At 40.8% G+C, this 20,993-nt stretch overlaps 1 protein-coding gene and 1 pseudogene across 6 annotated transcripts in view; one reads left to right on the forward strand and one right to left on the reverse strand.

Annotated features, from left to right (window-relative positions):
* Positions 1-20,993, reverse strand: part of ARHGAP26 (Rho GTPase activating protein 26) — a 414,027-nt gene that overhangs the window by 246,756 nt on the left and 146,278 nt on the right. For all 6 annotated transcript variants that reach the window (XM_045794390.2, XM_087862168.1, XM_045794392.2 and 3 more), the window contains one exon: positions 8,596-8,674. In XM_045794390.2, coding sequence (XP_045650346.1) covers positions 8,596-8,674 — 79 coding nt within the window. The remainder of the gene's footprint in view (positions 1-8,595; positions 8,675-20,993) is intronic.
* LOC123790203 (large ribosomal subunit protein eL37-like) lies at positions 7,003-7,295 on the forward strand (annotated as a pseudogene).

Below are 20,993 nucleotides of genomic sequence, written 5' to 3' on the forward strand. Positions count from 1 at the left end.
GCGCCTGGGTGGCTCAGCCGTTAAGCATCTGCCTTCGGCTCAGGTCATGATCCCAGGGTCCTGGGATGGAGCCCCGCATCGGGCTCCCAGCTCAGTGGGAAGCCTGCTTCTCCCTCTCACACTCCCCTTGCTTGTGTTCCAAAAAAAAAAAAAAAAGAACAAGTCACACAAAACCAACCATACTTCAATTTTCTGTGGGTTCATTCATCTGATTATTTGACAGGCACGTACCGAACACCTTCTCTGAGCCAGACACTATGCACAAAAGATATAAAAACAAACAAACAAACGAGCACTGACAATGCTCCTGCCCTGTTGAAGATGATAATCCAGCAGGGGGACAGATATGAATCAAATAACCAAACCAATCAATTTACTATTACAACGTGATACAAAGGCTTGGAAGTTAGGAATCAAGTGTCTCCAAACAACCTTGCAAAGAAATGGAGTCTGCAGACAGAATCCAGCGGTCCTTGAACTTGGATGGTGGAGGAAAAAAAAACCTCTTTTGAACTAGCCTTTAACTGAACTTTAGCATTCCCTTCAATATGAACATGGGCAGCAAACCACAGTGGTTCTGACTTTGCCACCAATAAAAATCACAGGTGTTTCCATGTAACATTACCACTGTTGCAGATAATCTGAATTATCATTTATAGGATTTATCACACCTGCCCTTCCTTTTATTATGTAATATGGTAATAAAGAAGCATATATTTATATTCCAAGTGGTTTTAATATTTTGGTAACTATTTCTATGTAATTTTTTTCCTTTTTAAAGGAAATTTATTTTATTTTATGCATTATTCTGAGAAACGGTCTAAAAGTTTTACTTGATTGTCAAATGAATCATGGCATAAAAAACATTACCAATCACTCACCTAAATTCTGGTACAAATAGATAGGTATGTATCTAAATGGACTACAAAATCAAGGAATTTGATTACTCTACACACATGGTCTCACGTAATGAAATCAACCCAATTTCCTCCCAAAAATAAACAAAATGAAATGAAATAAATAATTAACACTCAGGTATCCTCAACCCTTTAGTTTTGACTCTAGGTGTTCAACAAATATTTGCTGAGTGCTTACTTTGTGCCAGCCACGTGTGAGGCAATGGCCAAACAGCAACAAACCAATTTTGTGAAGGTGGCCTGTCCTCATCTTGGATCCTCATTGTCCATCAAAGTAATCGGTGGACAATCTATAAATGTCTGCTAAACGCTAAAAGAAAAATGCCTACAACCGGAATAAGTGCCACCAACATGTTATGAAGTCCTAACATTCAAACAAAAATGTTCTGCCTATCATTCCATTTCTTGGGAAGGTTTCATCAACTCACCAGCATAAAATCGAATTTCACCTGACTTTCTCTTCCTCCCACTTTGTATCTCACATTGCTCAATTAAACAGTCTTTTATGAGAAATTGCTCTTCAGAAGAACATCTAACCAAAGGGAACAAATTCCAAGTGAATAGCATTCGATTCCTTTTAAGACTTGCACACATTGGTGTGATAATAGTAAGTACTATTATGAATTCTACCTATATAAAAACATTCACAGGACTCAAAGAGGAAGCTTGCAGCCAGCTTCTTGCTCCAGTAAGAGAAAAAGAAACACAAGCAAAATAATAGAGATCTAATCCAATTTTCCAGCAGCTCGGGGACAAGTGGGAATAAAAGAAAGCAAACCGGAGACCTCACCCTCAAACTCTTCACCTCACACTATGTGATATTACAAAGAAAGCTCTCACAAAATGGGTAGAACTATCCTTCCAAACCATCACACCAGTCATAAAGGAGTGAGAACTGCATCATCACACGAGAGCTTAGCGATTTCTCCCCACACCTTCTTAACCATTCAGACTCCTTTGATCACTTATTTTACCACGGAAAGGAAAATCTAAGCATTTCCAGTAAAATGGTGAGGTGAGCTTAGCATACAGCTGGGCTGATGAACTGCCAGGCCTGGGATGCATTATAGCAAAGGAGGCTACAGATTACTTCATAATTCTCCACTTGTAGACTTCAAGCTCAGCCTGACCGCTCAGTGAAATCACTTTTTCCAGACTAGTGAAAGCAGTCCCTGCCTGCCCTCTGGTGAACCCAGGCAAGGTGATTTAAATAAACTCTGTGCTCAAATGAGCCAAATAATTTAGAAATGGAAGCTAGAAAGAGAATCCATTTATCCTACTATCTGCCCCCATCTCCAAAAAGACAACAATAAGAACTAATTTTTAATGAGTACTTGGCCACATTCGGGACTTGAGCCAATCACTTTACATATATGTTGATCCTTACAAAACAATTTTATAGGAAGATATTATCCCCATTTTGCTATCAAAGAAACATGTTTGCAGGGACTAAGTCACTGTACAAGGTGTGAGACCTATTAGTGGTGAGTAGGGATTTAAACTCGGGCTGGCTGAGCCTACATTTTTTTTTAAGTAGGGTCCACACAGAGCTCAGAGCCCAATGTGAGACTCTAACTCATGACCATGAGATCAAGACCTGAGCCAAGCTCAAGAGTCGGACACTCAACCAACTGAGCCACCCAAATGCCCAGAGCCTACACTACATTCTTTTTTTTTTTTTTTTTTAAGATTCTATTCATTTACTTGCCAGCAGGAGAGAGAGAGAGAGCAAGCGAGAATACAAGTAGGGGAGACAGCAGGCAAAGGGAGAAGCAGGCTCCCTGCTAAGCAAGGAGCCCAATGCAGGACTCGATCCCAGGACCCTGGGATCATGACCCGAGCCGAAGGCAGATGCTTAACCAACTGAGCTACCCAGGTGCCCTCCTACACTACATTCTTAATCACCATAACATTTTGCCTCTGACTAATCTTAACAGTAATCAATCTTACTTTTTCCTTTAAATACTCTAAACAGCTCTTTCGGGTATCAGGTGCAGAGCGTAAAATGCAATGCAACTACTCATTTATTCTATGAGCTCTTGAAACACTTGGGGGTTAGAGTTTAGACACAGCAGAAAAAGGTGAGAGAGGAGCACACTTTGTTCAGTCTCCAAGTCCACAGGACTAAAATGGAAGATTTCCTTAAAATGGAGGTGAGCAGAAGGAAGCCACACTGTCTTCTCCTCTCACTAGAGGATTCTCTTTAGTGTCTTCCTCTTTTTCCTTCAACCACTGCAGGAGCCACAACAAAGTAGCTCCACCTAAAAGGGTAGATACAATTCAACTACAACTTCCTAATAATTCAGCATTATGTGTGTTGTAGTAAAAATAGCACAGAGCTGGAAGCTAGGAGACCTGGATTATCTACCCAAGATCAACCACTGGCTGACCTTTTCAGGCACTGCTCCCTCTTATATAAATAAGGGTATGACACTGCTCCACAACTAGGAGGTTCAGCTTTATGAAAAAGCCAGGATCTGGCCATTTCTGACCTACAAAGATGTTGATTTCACAGTTTCAACTAATACATGGGTTTACACATAACCTTTCATGCTATACCACCTGTTTCTTATATTCCTAATCTAATTCTACATAATTCTGGCATCTGCCAACCTTCTAACCCCCTGGCTGTCAAAAGAGATTCAAGGAGTGGTTCATTAGAGAAATATCTAATTTCACTAAAGAATCCTTGGAATGTGAAGGAGCACTAATACTTCTAAAATAAGGAGGTAACAGAAGCAGTTCCAGACAGGCACCACTAATCACAGCTAAGGGAAATATATTGGCACACAGTTTAAAGAGGCTGATCCAGGCTCTGAGGCTCCAGGTTATCCTATTTGTCCCACTGAGTCTCTGGGTCAACTTTCCATAGTGTAGAGAGAATAATAAATACTTCAGGCTGTGTGTGTGTCTGTGGCAGATGCTGTGATGGTAATGGACAAGCAATGATGATGCTCCAGCTGTGGGCATTTGGCCCAGGTTGCCCACAGTCCAGGTGAGAGGCAAGTAAGGACCAGGTAACAGAAGATTAAAATAAAAGCTTATGTGGCTACAATGATGAGTCTATAGCTTGTCAACCCAGATTTAACAGAAAGTCAGGAAAATCCAGCAGAATCATTTCAAAACTTTATCTTACTAACTAGCTTGTTGAGTTTTTAAAAAATAGTTATAAAATCACGTCTGTATGCCTTTTATTTTATTTTCTTGCCCTGTTGCTCTGTCTACAACTCCCAGTACTATGTTGAATAAAACCGTTAGAAGTGAACATCTTTGTCTTGTTCCCATTCTTAGGGAGAAAGCATTTAGTCTTTCACAATTAAGTATGATGTTAGTGGTAAACTTGTGCTTTTCACTCTTGGCCAATATCAAAGAATAAGCTCTTCGAATAGAAATTTTCATGGAATATAGATATCAGAGTGGGGAGAAGCTGTGTCACTTTTGCCTACCTCATGTCTCCCCCCATCCTCATATAGCAATGCTTTGATTTTTCCATTAGGGGAAGCCAACGTTTCCCCACCACCACAGTTCTAGCACAGTGGGCAGATGAGTCACATCTGGTCAATTCACCTACCCCACACTCAGGTCCAAGTATTTAGTCCAAGAAAATTCAAATATGGGGCTTGTTTAGAATTATTACATAATGCTCTCTTTCCACTAGACTTATAGATTAGGGATCAACAAAGTAAGACCCATGATTGAGATCTGGCTTCTACCTGTTTTTAAATAGTTTTAGTGAAATGTAGCCATACCCATTCATTTACACATTGTCTATGGCTGCTTTTGAGCTACAACAGCAAAGCCAAGTAGCTATAATAGTGACCACAGGGCTCCCAAAGCCTAAAATAATTACTATCTGGCCCGTTAACAGAATAAGTTTCCTGACTCCTGTTCTTGATAATATAATGTAAGCCTGGAGCAGTCTGGAAGCCCATCACCACTATCTGGAAAGAACCTAATAGAAATGACATCAACACAAAAGAAGAAACCAACTCCAAATATTATGGAAGTTTCTGGATTCAGATGGACTGGAACTATTATACCCCAACTTTTTTTAATTCCATAAGCCAATAAATCCAGCTTTTTCTCAGGCCGAGTGTAAATAAAGCATCCTTCATTTGAATTCAAATTTGCAACATAGATAAAAACTATAATGTTCATTGCAGAACCACAACTCTAATTTCTTCTTCCATTATATATCCATGAATACCATATAGACATTCAAAATTTTTCAACTAGAAAGTCAGTGAGCACTAAAAACTGTAATTTATATAACAATTAGCTAAAACAGTATAAAATCAACCAATTCAGGGCTCATTTAGACTGTTTTTCCAACCATCCTAAAGTGTTATTAAACGATAAAAGCACAAAGGGGATGTAAACTAAAGTCACCCCCTCCAAAGAAAGAAAGAAAGAAAGAAAGAAAGAAAGATCCAATACCGAATAATCATTCATAGAACCACTGAGCTCTAAGTACAAAAACAAAAGTGAGGTGCTGCCATTATATTCTCCCTGGTATAAGGCTAACACTCCAAGACCAGCTAGGGAAACAGGTTTCTGCTTCCCTTACGAAAGTCAAAACTTCTAAGGGGATGGATTTAACTAATTAGGGAAACTGTGATTAAAACTGGAGCTGCTAATTGTCTACTGGGTATGTATCTCCAAGAATGTTCCCTAGAGGCTCTCAGCAGTAGGAGACAAAATTAAGCCTAGTATTCCTGCCACTTACGCAGTTATCATTTGTCTGTTTCTCTCCAGGAAACTGAAAAGTACACAGAGATGCGGTTCTCGATGCAAGCTATATGTTCCTGTGAAGAAATAATTTTATATTATGTTTAGAAACAGAATTATTTTGTGTTTAAACTTGTTTTAATGTGTACATTCTGGAGCAAGGAGATGTTTCTTTCAACAGCATGCTTTCCATCTGCAGAAGCCAGATGTTAATCTACGGGAAAACTCAAGTGGTTAGTAAGACCAATTACATACAGAGAACAAATATCAAATGGTAGGGAGAGGGAGGAAGAGAAGGTTTAAAATGGAGTTGGTGAAGCAGTTGTAGAACTGCAGCTTGGGGGGGGGGGGGTGGAGACCTCAAAACAGTGGAGTTTTTATCCATACGAAGAATAGTATGCCCTGACAATATTTTTTTCTTCCTGGGTACTTCCTCCCCTAGAATTGAAGAATCGTTCAAGAAACTCAGATAAAGTATAAAAAGTGAAATGAGTGAGAATTCTTGAAGGCAATGTCACTCTTCATCTCTATTAATCATAAAAACCAAACACATCTAGGGCTACGCATGGGTTCAAATTCTACCTCTGCCACTGTGATAGAAACTGTCAACCACCCTACAGTCTTCTTTATCTTCTTTCTGGAAGTAATAAAATACCCAGGGGACCGGCTGAGCCCATGGCTGCCTATGTTCAACCCAGATTTCCCATCCTCCTCTGTAGCTAGATGTGGCCAATATAAGTATGTTAGGGCCATTGGAAGTGATGTGTGCATCCTCTGGCTCCTGGATAGTTTCATGTCCATTATCTGGCTGAAAAACAGCAATGACTAGTAAAGCAACCTGGAAAGCGATGGGTTGAGTATGGCAGAATGACCCTGCAAAGCATGGACTGCTCACTTCCAGGCTTGGAGAGAGAAATCAACTTCTATGTTATTTAAGCTACTACACTTTGGAGTCTCTTTGTTATGGCAACCTAACCAGTACCCTACCACTATAGCCACTTACTGTCGTGCTACTGAGCCAAGTTGCTGAACCTGAGTCTCACTTTCCTCAATTGTAAAATGGTAGTATTTTGTGATGTCCTAAGATTATACTTGTTTAATAGGTACTAAGAAGAATAAATGGGTTAAGACATGTACTATGCCAAATCCGTGACTTATACACACAAAAGTGCTCAGTTAAGGGTAGGTGATGGTAGCAAAGATAAAGGACAACTAGGAAGTGGCTTTCGAAGGCCTCTGACAACAAGCAGCTATTGTGCCCACAAAACCCTAATGGTAGAAATGTCTATCTGCTATATATACACATAGCAGAAGTACCTACTCTTCCAGCCTCTTTGGTTTCGGCTGCAGAAACCAGATGATGAAGGGGACGTCATTATTTGAAAAGTGTCACGTTAAGATGCACAGATTATGTCCCCGCTGTGGCTCTAAGGCCTACCACCTTCAGAAGTTGACTTGTGGCAAATGGGGCTATCCTGCCAAGCAGAAGAGAAAGCATAACTGGAGTACCAAGGCTCAAAGATAAAATACCACTGGAACTGGTCAAATAGACACCTAAAAGTTATCTACCACAAATTCAGGCCTGAAATCTGAGAAGGAACAACACCTCAACCCAACAGGGGAGCTGTGACAGCATCTAGTTCATCTTAAGGATTTCAATAATCAATCACAAATAAACATCCTGGTTTAAAAAAAAAGAAAAGAAAAGAAAAAAGAAAGAAAAGCAAAGCAAAGCAAAGCAAAGCAAAGCAAAGAAAAGAAAAGAAAAGAAAAAAGTCTACCTGCTTTGAGTTTTTATCAGTAATGACGTATAGAGAAAACAAGGGGTATCTTATATGTAGTGCAGAAGAATTAAGATAAAATAATGTTCAATTCAAATTTAGCTGTTCCAAACTCTTTAAATCGTTCTTTAAATCTTGCTCTATGTTATTAAATGCTATCCAAACACTAGTTATTTGTTTCTGCTCAGCTGTTCTGCTCAGTTTCACATTTATAGACAAAATAGCTAAGTAGGAAGACACATTCATCAATAGAGATCACCTAACCTGGCTAGGCTGAGAAAGAAACATACAAATGAACTGGAATCATCTATACTGGATATCCATCTTGATGCGAAGAATTCTATACTCAATGAAGGCTATGGCCTGATGGCCTTGCACACATCCCCCCTCCGGATACTGCCTTTGCAAGTGATAACTACTGGCCCTCTGACACTGTGGATTCTTTTTTATCTTTTGTACTCTTCAGATGTACTCTTAGGATTTCTATAACCCTGATATCTGCTGAACACTGCAGTTGAGATCTTTGGCACCAAGATAAGGCCACTATTTTTGACTTTAGGGACTCCCCCTGGGCCCTAATGTGAATTTTACATGTCACAAGATGCAGGAAAACCACCAGACTACATCAACCAGGAAAGGCCAGCATCTCAAAAATGGGACCACAGATCACACTACCAAGGCTTAAATCCTTCCATCTACACTGATAATACCACTGTGAATAATGGGATGTGGGCTACCATAGCAAGGGGATGCTGAACCAGAAGGTGATGAACAAGGATACTACATAATCTGTATACACTTTTATAATCATTTATCCCACTCAAATAGGTTTGAGATAATGCTTTGCATCCTACTCCATGGAGACATCAGTATTCAGTAAGCCAGACTCTGCCTCCTATAAAGACCTAAGGACACTACAACTGCCTTGGCCAAGGGCAGTATCACATAGCCTGACCGGAAGGACGAAGAAGCCAAAGCTCAGGGACTGCAACTACGCAGAAGCAGTATCACCATCGACAAAAGTTAGTTCAAGAATAAAAGATGCCCTCTGGTACGCTGGTCTTGAGAAACCAAGGCTTTAGATCAAGAGCAAAAAATCACTGCACTTGGGAAGCAACAAACAACTCTGGGTCTTTATTTCTGTTCTACTTCCCTGAATTGTTACTTACAGGTTCCCGGCCATCCATGGCTTCCATCCAGAGCCTCCGGTCCTCTTCCGACAACGCCTGCATGGTGATAACCCCTGGCCTGTGGAGAAAGGAGGACACAGACATGAACCCAGTGCCACAGGTAGAGAGATCTTGACGAAGGTGAAACTTCAAGAAACACCCAAACAACAGAGTGAGGGGTTGCTGGGATTAACAACATGAAGACAGGCACACACACAGCTTTTCAGAGCTGCCTTCCAGTCTCAGAAAGCAAAGTCATCTCATGAATGCCCCTCAATAAACCCATCTCCCTCAGATAGCTAGGAAAAAACAAAGCAGACAGGACCCTACTTACAGTTAAGGGACACAAATGATTAAAGTAATTCCCTTAGACCCTGTTTGTTCCTTGTGGTCTTACTCACTCCTATTTTCAAAACGCCTAACAGAGAGCTTTACTCACAGTAGGCTTGCAGTTCATTATGTATGTAAGTGAACAGAATTACTGGATTTGAGATTAAAGAGAGGGGAAATAACCAAGCTGGGGGGACCCTGTTCTTCTAACCTCTAATCCAAGGCTTCTAAACTCCTTTTGACATGGAGATGTTTTATGACAGTAATTGGCTTTATAATTATATTAAATGTGTATCATTTTTTAAGGGAATACTTGCCAAGTCAGGTATTAAGTTCTTTACGTGCATTACAACTCTTTGCACCCTCTCACTGAAATCTCCTTGCCCTTTCAAACTGAACACAAACCCTCCAGAAAGCTTGCACACAATATCAAATGGTGTTGGTTGAGTTCCCCATACAGATGGCACTTCACAAGTAGAGACTTGAGCCATGAAAATGTCCTTGGGAGAGGGGCTAAAAGCCCTCTGTGCTTATTAAATCAGGAGTTCTTAGGGTCCACAGATGGGTCCAAGAGAGTCTATAAACCACCCTTCCATCTTCAAATGTACATATATTTTTCTGTATTAACAGCTCAATCTTACCCATTGTCAAAAAAGACTGCAACCCTCAAAAAGTTAAGAACTACTGATTTAAATCCTCATCTTTAAAGTTTGAGAAAGCCTAAAAGGACGTAAGAGGTCCACTGAGCAAGAATTAAGTCCTATTACCATCTGAGTCTGCGGTACTGTAATGATCCCAGAACAGTATGGTAATGAAACACATATGGGCCAGGCCATATCCTGATCAGCACAAGTCTATTCATTCTGACCTATATAATCACTGGTCCTGACTTATTTCCACATTTCCATTGAATATGCCAGATCTAATTATGATGAACATATTTTAAATATTACATCTGCTTCTTTTCATTGATTATTCCTCAACATCCCCTAAGGAAAAACACTTTCAAAGATGTAAGCATCTAAGTACCAGAGGGTTGGGGACTCGAGGGGCACTAGGGTGTGGTGTGAGTACATGTGCATATGTTGCGTGTGTGCAGGTGGAGGTGGACAATAGTGATGGTAGCTGGGTATGTGGGTGGATGAGTGAAGGTGTTGAACATGAGAACATTAATTCCTCAAGAGGCAGTCCTTCCTGTGAAGGCCATCCTGAGCAGTGGCACCCAAACACAAAGAGGGCTCAGAGAATACAGTAAGCCTTTTCTCCACAGCCCCTGCCAGGGCCCTCCACCCTCTTCCCAGAAATTCTCATTCTCAGACTCAAATGCCCATTTCCCGCCGTGAGCCCATTCAGTGCACCAGACCCACTGTCTGCAGACTACTGGCAGTCATGGCTCCACAGAGCTGATCCTTGGCTTGCAGGCATGGCGAAGTGATTCTACTCTTCTACCTCAAGCACAGCACCTTAATGGCTTAGAGAAAAAAAGTCTACAACGCTGCAGTCCACTTTAGAACTCTCAGGTCCCTGGACCCGAACCTTTGAGTGTTGCTCAAGTGTTGTGCCCAGACCACCAGCTTCAGAATCAGGCATTCCCTTAAAATGGAGATGCTTAGCCTGAAACCACCTTACTGAATCTGAATTTCTGGGTTGGGCTTAACCAACTCCCCAGGTGATCCCAATGCACAGTTAGGTCTGAGACTCACTGCCCTGGGCTGCCCACAGGCCCCCATCCTTTCCTTCCTATCCCCCCACACTGAAGAGCAAAGACATCCTCTGGTATATACTAGGGTCAAACAGCCAACAAGTCTCCAGTCCATTTTCTGCTAGGTGCTCACCAGCAAACAGTGAGACCACAATACTTGCCTAGCATATCAAGATTTCAGTGACCCTGCAGATGTCACATCAATTTCATGGCACACAGTGTGAGATTTCTACCCAGAACCACAAGGAGGAAGTTCAGACAAACTTAGAGGCCACTTGGCCCTAGTAACCAGGAAAGTCAACAGGATTTGTTTTCATTTCAAGAAGAAATATCAAAATTTAAGTTCTTTTCCACATGTGGTTTTGTTCCCCTTTTTTGTGGGAGGGGGTAGTATGGAACTGAATAAATTGGATTTAATACAATTATTTCTAATCCCATCACCCACCCCGAGGTTCAAGTAATTTTCTCTCAGTCTCATGTGCATATATCTGGATCACAGTACTATCCTTTCTAGGCATCTAGAAAACACTCCTTTGGCTCCAGGTTTCTTTTCCTTCATTACAATTTAAACCATAATTATATAAATCTCTTGTGTGTGAATTTCCAAGAACCAAGGTGAAAGGGTCAACTTTATTTTGGAATCAAGCAGTAAGTTTCTTTCCATATTCCCCGTCCCTATGTCCCTATTAGCTAGCCACCATTCCTCAAAACAAAATAAAATGAGCAAAACTCTCTATGACCCTGTACTTCCCATGTCAGTCCCATACTTTTCTAGCGGCATCAGCTTAGTTCATGTTTTAAATGCATCTGGCTTTTCATAACAAAAATGGAGATGGTGAAAGAGAAAGAGAACTCCAAAAGAGGGTGTGCAACGAGCAAGGGAAAATATAAAACAATGAAAGAGAACTGGAAGTAAACGAGCTCTTTCTAGTTCTACAAAGAATCGTGTTACTATCAAACACCATAATGGAATAAAAGCTACAATAATAATAACCTAGGAGAGTATGTCAGATGCTATGCTAAGCACTATATGTAAATTAACTCATTTAATCTTGACAATGACATCATGAGGTAGGTATACTCTCATTATCCCATTGGGCAGATGGAAAAAACCAAAGCTCAAATAGGTTAAGTACCTAGTCCACAGTCAGAGTCAGGATCTCAACCCAGCTAGTCTATTGCTTCACCTTTGCGCACAAGACTACAGCAAATGCGAAGGTGCCCTGGCCCACAGAGAGCAGATACTGAACACCCAAGTCCTCCGCCATCAGAAAGGACCAAGCTCTCCTCTAAGCACCACAGGGAGTTCCCGCATAGTATCAAATAAGATCAAACAATAAAGGGCTCTGTAAAGCCTAAAGTGTTTCATAAATATGATCACCACCAGAACACCATTCAAACAGCCAATCCAAACCAAGAATATGACGATGTCCAGTGTGACTATGGCTGACTCTACAGCAGTGGTTCTCCACATTTTTTCTGCCTCAAGATACTCAAGAGATGGAAAGGTGATGCGTTTTTTATTATTTTATTATGTTAAGTTAGGCATTATACAGTACATCATTAGTTTCTGATGTAGCGTTCAATGATTCATTAGTTGCGTATAACACCCAGTGGATGATGAGTTTTTTTTTAAGAATACAAAAAGCACTAATTATGGGGGCACCTGTGTGGCTCAGTTGGTTTAAGTGTCTGTCTTCAGCTCAGATCATGATCTCAGGGTCCTGGAATCTAGCCCCATGTCAGGCTCCCTGCTCAGTGAGGACTCTGCTTCCCTTCCTCCTTCTGCCCCCCCCCCATGCTCTCTCTCAGACAAATAAACAAAATCTTTAAAAAAATACAATTTAAAAGAAAGCATTAATCATAATGAAAAAATGTGAGGAAATAAGACTTCACCGAAATGAATAATTTTCATCCATAAAAAGGTACCATTAAAAGGGTAAAAAGACAAACTACAGAGAAAGAGAAGATGTTGTAGTTTATATCTCAAGACTCTTAACCAGAATATGTAAAGAATGCTAGGGGCGCCTGGGTAGCGCAGTCATTAAGCATCTGCCTTCGGCTCAGGGCGTGATCCCGGTGTTCTGGGATGGAGCCCCTCATCAGGCTCCTCCGTTGGGGGCCTGCTTCTTCCTCTCCCACTCCCCCTGCTTGTACTCCCTCTCTTGCTGGCTGTCTCTCTGTCAAATAAATAAATAAAATCTTAAAAAAAAAAAAAAGAATGCCAACAAATAAGAGAAAAAATCCAATTAATAAAATGGATAAAAGACATGAATAGGCGCTTCATGAAGGACACACAAATGGCCAACAACGTAAGAAAAAGGGCCCAACATGATGTCTCTTCGAGGAAATGCAAATGAAACCACAAAGAAATATAACAAACACCCTCCTGAATGGAGAGCATTCAGAAGACCACCAATACCAAGTACTGGCAAGAATGCAGAGCCACTGGAACTCTCATACATTGCTAGAAAGAGAATTGATAAAACCATTTTGGCATTATCAACTAAAACTAAACATACACCTCACCTGCTGTATGAACTAGCAATTCTACGTCCATGCATACATCCAAGAGAAATGAATGGTTATGTCCATCAAAGGACACATTCAAGAATGCTGTTTTATTCTTAAGGGCCAAGCTTTGCAACAAAAAAAATTCAAATATCCATCTACGAGAATAAATTGTTTATATTTAAACAAGGGAACACCACACAAAAATAAGAAAGAACCAGTTACTAGGTACAATCAACAAAATGAATCAATCTTATAATAATGAAAGAAAGAATCCAGACGCAAACTACTAACACTATGATTCCATTGATATGATGTTCAAACACTAGTCAAAGTCATCTATGGTGACAGAATTCAGAACAGTGATTTCATCTTGGGGAAGAGGTATGATGATGACTGAAAGGAAACCTTCTCCTCGGGTAACAGCAATGTTCTATAACCTGATCTGGTGGTTACACAGGTACAGGGGTTGTGGGGGTAGTCATAAAGATATAGACTTAGGATTCGTGCATCTTACTGTGATTACACACCTCAATTAAAAAAAAAATCTTTTAAATACCAAAGAGATAGGCCTTGTCATCAATAACTTAGGCTCACTAGCTATCCTGACTCTGGTGTTTCATAGCTGTGTAAGTGCCTAGGGGACAAGTAACTAAACTACTCTATACTCTTCTTTACACTGCATATTTAAGCAGTACCTACTTCAAGGAGTCATTGTGAAAGTTAAACGAGATATTCATAAAGTGTTTCAAAGTGTTAGACACTGTAAATGCTCCAAAAGTTAGTTGTTATCACTGGGGCAAATGGCGGTGGTGGGTGGAGAGAAAAAGATGGCAAATGTGCAGTAGGGTCAAAGTGATGGAGGAAGAAGGCAGGTGTATACAGTTTAAAAAGGAAAAGAAACCAGCCACAGGTGCTTCTGATACATATGACCCCACCCCCAACATACTCACACACAGCACTGAAAATCACACCTCTACCACAAAGGGAGCCAGGCCAGGGGCCGCACTGACACACAGGTTCTGGTATCATGGCCATTTCCTTTTTCCTCCTGAGTAAAGCATCGATGTGGCCTACTTCCCCCTTCTGGAATTAATGTCGGATAATTGATAAGGGCAAAGAGGGGCCTTTAGCACATTTTAGAAAATCTGCCAAGGAACAGATTAGTTGGGAGAAGTTGGGAGAAGTAACAAAGGATTTGCAATCCTTTCTAGAGCTAAACCCTAAGATACAATGTAAGATATGGCACCTCATTTTGACTCTGAATAAATCCTTGGTTAATGCTGTATCTTTATCGCTTCAGAACTGTGAACAAGTATCTGCAATTTTCTCTAAGCTAGCACTCCACCTCTCTCGTGACAGAGGAGGAGATGCAGAAAATCACTCATCTGTCACAGGGCAAACCGTGCCCCAGCACCATATCCCCTTCAACTCTGGCATCCAAAAGAGCCCGTGGAGGGGCGCCTGGGTGGCTCAGTCGTTAAGCGTCTGCCTTCAGCTCAGGGCGTGATCCCGGCGTTCTGGGATCGAGCCCCACATCAGGCTCCTCCACTGGGAGCCTGCTTCTTCCTCTCCCACTCCCCCTGCTTGTGTTCCCTCTCTCGCTGGCTGTCTCTGTCAAATAAATAAATAAAAATCTTAAAAAAAAAAAAAAAGAAAAAAGAGCCCGTGGAAAACAGTGCACCCTTTACTGCCACATCCAGGAGCTGGGGACCACTGATGTCAGCTCACAGCCTCCTCAGCAGCAGAGAGCAAGCAGAATCACAACCAGCCCTGACTTCAGGGCCACTCACAGCTTTCCTGCTCTAATCTTATTCCTGAATCTGAGTCAACAATAGTGATCTCAGTGGCTTGGCAACTCCACCACTTCCTACTGGACAAGGAAATGCTGTTAGTGACTCCACCTCACTGAAACAAACACTCAGAATCTAACAGTACTATTCTTTCTAAATCAACCTGCAAAGATCCAAAGATCTAGGAGTTACTCATTCATAAGACTTTAAGTCTTCTGTTGGCAAGAGTTCATCCCCCAGCTTTCAACCACACTACAGCACATGTAAAAGTCAAGTTATGCTTATATAAGAAGACAGGGAATGGTGAAGGCTTGGAGAATGGGCTGCCATCCACAGCGGAAAAGAGCCGCACAAGTGCCAGGGACAAGAAGTGGTCCTCTGCTTCTAAAATGCTACTGGGAAAACAGGTTCCCAACCATTACTAAGGTTCAAGGTTCAGGACATCTTCATTTACACAGAGATATGGCCAAAGTCATGCCAAATAATCTTAGAGAATGACATTGCTTTCTTGTCTATGAGATTACAGACTCAAACATCTACCGAGAACAGCAAGTAAGCAAAATGAGAATGAATAAAAAGATTATTTATTGCCCCAAGGAAAACAGGCTCAGTCTCATTTTCCTTATAACATGCAGCCCATTATTTTGTTCTTTTGCACATTTACTTTTTGATAGTCATAGGAACAAAAAAGTATTTCCCTTCTATGGGAAAAATAACGGCACAAGCAGCTGTCACCTGTCAACACAGTGAAACAAAAGGGCATGTTGGGGACTGCAGCAAAGTGGAGCATATATGCCTCCCCTAAAGGAGGCATCCACCACTCAGCTCTAAAAACAGCTGGCAAATGGGGAGGGGGACCAAAATTTACAGATTTTTCCAACTTCAACATGTTGGCTCAAACACTACTCAAGCCAAACAAAATATGCCTGTGGACCACCAGTTTGCAACTTCTAGTGTCTGTGTCTGTCTTCCTCTGAGCTCCACCCCAAGTTATCAGGGCATATTATAAAGTCATCTGATGCACTAGAACCAACAACGATGTGTGTTTGTATTTCTGATTCACCTCACAGTCAAATTCAGCAGAGCATCTCCAGCTCTTCAGAACCGTGGACTACTTCCCCTTTTTTCCCAATACTCAGGACCCAGTGTCATCACTGGAGGGCAACATTAATCTATGTGGAGATAAAAAGTTATGAATATGCACAACTATACATGCACTGAGATAATGACTCACTGAAGGTCTTGTGCATTAGAGATCCTTCTGCATAAAAAGGATATGAGTAGGCTATAGGTAACAGACAGAGAAACTGAGAGAGAAACCGGAAGTTGCAAACTAGTGGCCCATTACCTGGGACTAATATTTACTATGTGCCAAGTACTGTGCTAAGGCCTTTACCTGCAGTATCGTTTATTCTTCAAAATAACTATACGAAGTAGGTATTATCATTATACCTCTTTAAAACACTTACAAAAGTCATACCACTAGTAAGTGGCAAAGCCTCAACTTGAACCCAGTCTGCTGACTCTGAAGCAAAGCCCACACAAAAGCACAATACTGTACTGCCCCCATGTGCATGCAGTGTATGTGCCCTGGGATCCATGGTGACCAGCTCCATAAGCCTTAAGGGGAGAGAAGGAAAAAGGGGAAGCATAGCTTGTGCGTGCGTGCACGCACTCTCTCTCTCTATCACACACACACAAACATACACACCTTAAGAAGTTTTCAGAAGCAGGCTTCTCATCAATTTAGAAAGGATCTGATCCTAACAATGAATAAATTATAACATATTCTAGCATACAGCATTAACCTCTTGAGAGGAAATGTCCTAAAATAATGAGCACCATACCAGTAAGGATACTCTCAAGAGTAAATATTGCCAATCATATAAAATAATTTCCTACATTTTTATTTTTAAGGAAAGTGCAGTCATAAAACATTAGGAAGACCAAATAAATCTTTGGCACATGAAACAGCATTATCCTAAAAGAAACATATACTGATTACCTATTACGGGCCAGCCATGATGCTAGGTACCGGGAATATAGGAGAAAGCACAGTTTAACACAGAAGCAGCAGCAGCAGGAGACAGCATTATTAATTGCCATAATGAGTAAAACTCCGGGAGAACAAAAATACTTGTTACTACCACTGATAACAAATTGAAAAAATTGTCTAATTCAAGAAATTTGTTAGTTCATTTATTAATTTTTCATTTTTAGTATTCTAGCTCATAGTGAATAGAAATGTAAGTAAGTGGAATTTAGTGATTGATTTGTTTCCTCTTTTCAGATTTATTTAAAAGCAACATTTTGTTTTATATTAAAAAAAAAACCACCAAACTTATTTTATACTTAGAAGTTGGCAAATTAACTGGCATTCACCATCAGCAAAACAAATTTCAGTACACAGACTGAAGAGTACAAATCCAGTCTCCCTTCGTAAAATCCATGAACCACCACGTCCCATCCTTAGTTAAACCAGAGTCAAAGAGTAAACACTCTCTCCGTTAATTTACAAAAAAGAAGAGGACGAAGACCACTAGATGACAAGTTCAAACTGCATGAATATTTAAGATTCCAAGAACTTCTCAACTCGCTTATTTTACAGAACAGCCAAGAAGCAATCCAGAAAGCACAATACTTCCTCCCAGTTTACCCCCACCCAAGTATGGAAGTCAGAGCAGAACACCCTCTGAGGAAGGAAAAGCCATTTCCTGTCTAAAATGTCAGTGGTATTGAGACCAGCACTCTAATCCAACCACCAGGAAGGCAAAATCAAATATTATTTCAAACCAGGGGTGAGAAGGGGAGGGGCGGGGAGCGGAAGTCTGAAACCAGGAAAAATAGATTCATCTGTTGCGAAAGATAAAGGCGCCCTGCACGGAGAGGGAAAGGCAGGTCTGCCTGGTGCTCAGCACACATCGGACAGCCAAAATCACACATCTGTTTTCTTCACCATCCTGAAATAAGCCATCCCTGAAGCAAAGAGCCTGACACTTTTCATTTAGAAAGCAAGGTAAAATTTAATGTTTAAACAGAGGCTTGATTAACGGAGCATGCTTGCTTTTGCAGGGAAGTGGGTATGAAATGATCCATCACAAAAGGGTGAGAGGAAGGAATTTCTAGACAAAGAATGAATCATTTAGAATACCTTTTCTTTGAGGAGTAATTTGTCTCATTTCTTCTCTAGCGCACAAACACCCCCCACCTCCCCCGCCGACTCCTAATTGTTGATATATAAAGGACAGCTGATTTTCAACTAGACCTTCTTAATAACTACTAATAAATATACAAAACTGCCATCTAGAGGTTGAGCACTGCAGCAAGTCTGTTACATAATGTGCTCCTTTTTGGAAAACACATACCATTCTACACTCACACAACCTCACCAAGACATACAAACAAGCGCATACACACACGACGCATACCAAATTAGAAGCAACAGTATTATTTTAACCTAGTACAGTTCCCTTTTGAGGCAATCATAAAGAAAGGCATAAAACTTTTTATCTTGTATAGGAAATACATACAAATAATGGGTTACCACATATATAATTTGAAAACGGAATCTTCCCCCAGCAGCCCCTTTGCACATATACATTTAACGCACCTGCATTCACTCTTAGTTTACAGAGGACTTGAAAAATCATTATACTATAGGCAAAGGAACAACATCAAAATGGAAAAAACAGGCTCAAAGAAACATCCACCAAAGCAAAGGTTCAACATACGAACAATGAATTCCCAGGTACTGGGGTAGAGAAAGAAATTCAAAAGCACAACTTTCTCCAACACAGGACTGCATCAGGAAGGAGTATTATCATATTCCATCTTCAAAACAATCCTGCAAGAGGGGTATAAATTAGCCCTTGCCCAGAGTCACACAAGTAAGGGGCAGTTACCAAATTGAAATTCAAGGCTGTTTGCATCTTTTAACTGCATTGTGCAGCCTGCCATAAAAAGAGCCTTGAAATAAGGATGGTAGCTGATTGGACGGTTTTGGGTAGATTTTCTCAGATCTTCCGTAAATCTTCCAAGCCTCCACTATTTTTACTTTAACCAACCATTCATTTGCCTAGAATTTTTTTCACCCTACCTATACTGGAATGCAGATTATGTGAGTACTTAAATAGCAACTAACATGATTAAGCGCTTACATTATCTTACAAAATAGTTAACCGAAGTCCCAAAGAACAAAATTAACTCAAATATTGCACTTCCATAAGAAACAAAATAAACAACCACATGCACACAGTACTATATTAAAAACTGTAGAAAATGATGTTATCATGTCTCTGGAAGCAAATTACCCGACACACAAATTTAGAGTTGAACAGAGGTATATAGAACATACCTAATTCAACAACCAGCCAACCACTACCAAGAAAAGCTCATACACTGTGCAAATGCACAGTACGTACAGTGGGACGACGGCAGAGTTGACAGGGGTTGTGGCACATCATGTTGGTGCTGGTCACAGGCAAAGCCCTCTTTCTTTATTGTGGGAAGCTTGCACTAGGACTTCAGGTTTCGTTTGAAAGCAAAATCAGGTGACAGCTTTTAAGAAGGGAAGCCCAGTAGATTCATAGTGCTTCATTCAACTTTCTACCTCCGCTGTGCATTGCAGATAATGCTATGCATCTGTGCATTGCAGATAATGCTATGCATCATCAATGAGGGAGGGAGGGAAGGAGAGAAGGAATGGATTCAGAGTATTCCAGTCATGCCATCAATCTCTGTAAGAACAGAAGGATTAAGTCCTGTGTTTGTTACATTTGTCCTACGGCTTTCTGGTCCTCCAAGTTTGCTGAAACACTCAGCACCCCAGTTTATACCTTTAGTTGCATGAACGTTTATGTGTATGCATTTGTGTCTGTTCCTTCTACAATCAAAAGCAAACTCCGTGAACGTAAGGACTATGCTTGTGTTGGCCCCCATGCCAATGCCGGGAATGAGGCGTGTAGTACCCACATAATGTCTTCAAATGTATGGACTTCTGTTGGAGTCAGCTAGTCCTGGAAAAAATAAAGCATTCTAATTGTTTCCTTTCCCCAAGTATAAACACCACCACTCAAGAGACTACATTGATTCAGTGCATCAAAATGAAGCCTTTTGTTTCTATTATTTTCCATATGGCTTAGTGGCTCCTCCTGGAAAACATATGGGAGAAAATATCCATGTGTCACATCTGTGAGAAATTTCTTTAAACGAATCCAGAGATGCTGGGAGAAGACTGCCACCATGATCCTTTAGCTTGAGCAAACATTTTCTCTACTTTTGCTCCTTAATTTCCATAGGATGCTTCACGGTAGAGTTAATTATTCAGAGTGACTGAAGAAAGGCACCAACTGGCAAGTATTAGTAACTCACATACCACTAACAGCTACTTTTAGATGGAATCCCATTTCTACCCATGAATTTTACATTGAACTCCCTCAAAAAGAGGTGACATACTTTAAGGGGGAAAAAATGATAAATCTAGTCTTTACTCAATTAACCAATATAAAACATAAACCATCAAATGCTCGGTGCTATGGCAAGGTAATACAAAAACACCAAAGAATGCTTCTGTATTAAGACATAAGAAAGAATGATTTTTTTTTTAAACTAAAGAAAGCTTAGGCTACCATCAAGAGTATCCAGAGTAAGGAAGGTAATTTATGTCAATATGCTGTTTGTGAAGTGGGGCTTATTGCCAATGGGATTATTCAACAAGTGTGTGCTGGCCCATCCATCTAAAAGGCTGTCAGGGGTATTGCTGCTGCTTGATTGAGGGAGGTCCTCCCTATTCAATACTGGGTTCCTTTGCTAGGACTGTTTTAACAAAGTACCACAAACTGGGTGACAGCAACAATAGAAATTGAGCATCTCACAGGTCTAGAGGCTGTGAAGTTCAAGAGCAAGCCGTTAGCAGCGTGGGTGCCTTCTGAGGTATGTGAAGGAGAATCCTTTCCATGCCTCCGTCCTAGCTTCTGGGGGTTTACTAGCCATCTTTGGTATTCTTTGGCTTGATGACACATCACCCCATCTCTGCCTTCACGTTCACGTGATGCTCTCCCTGT

The sequence above is a fragment of the Ursus americanus genome, chromosome 5 (genome assembly GCF_024610735.1).
Source record: "Ursus americanus isolate L20-20 chromosome 5, mUrsAme1.1.p, whole genome shotgun sequence".
Lineage (NCBI taxonomy): Eukaryota > Metazoa > Chordata > Mammalia > Carnivora > Ursidae > Ursus > Ursus americanus.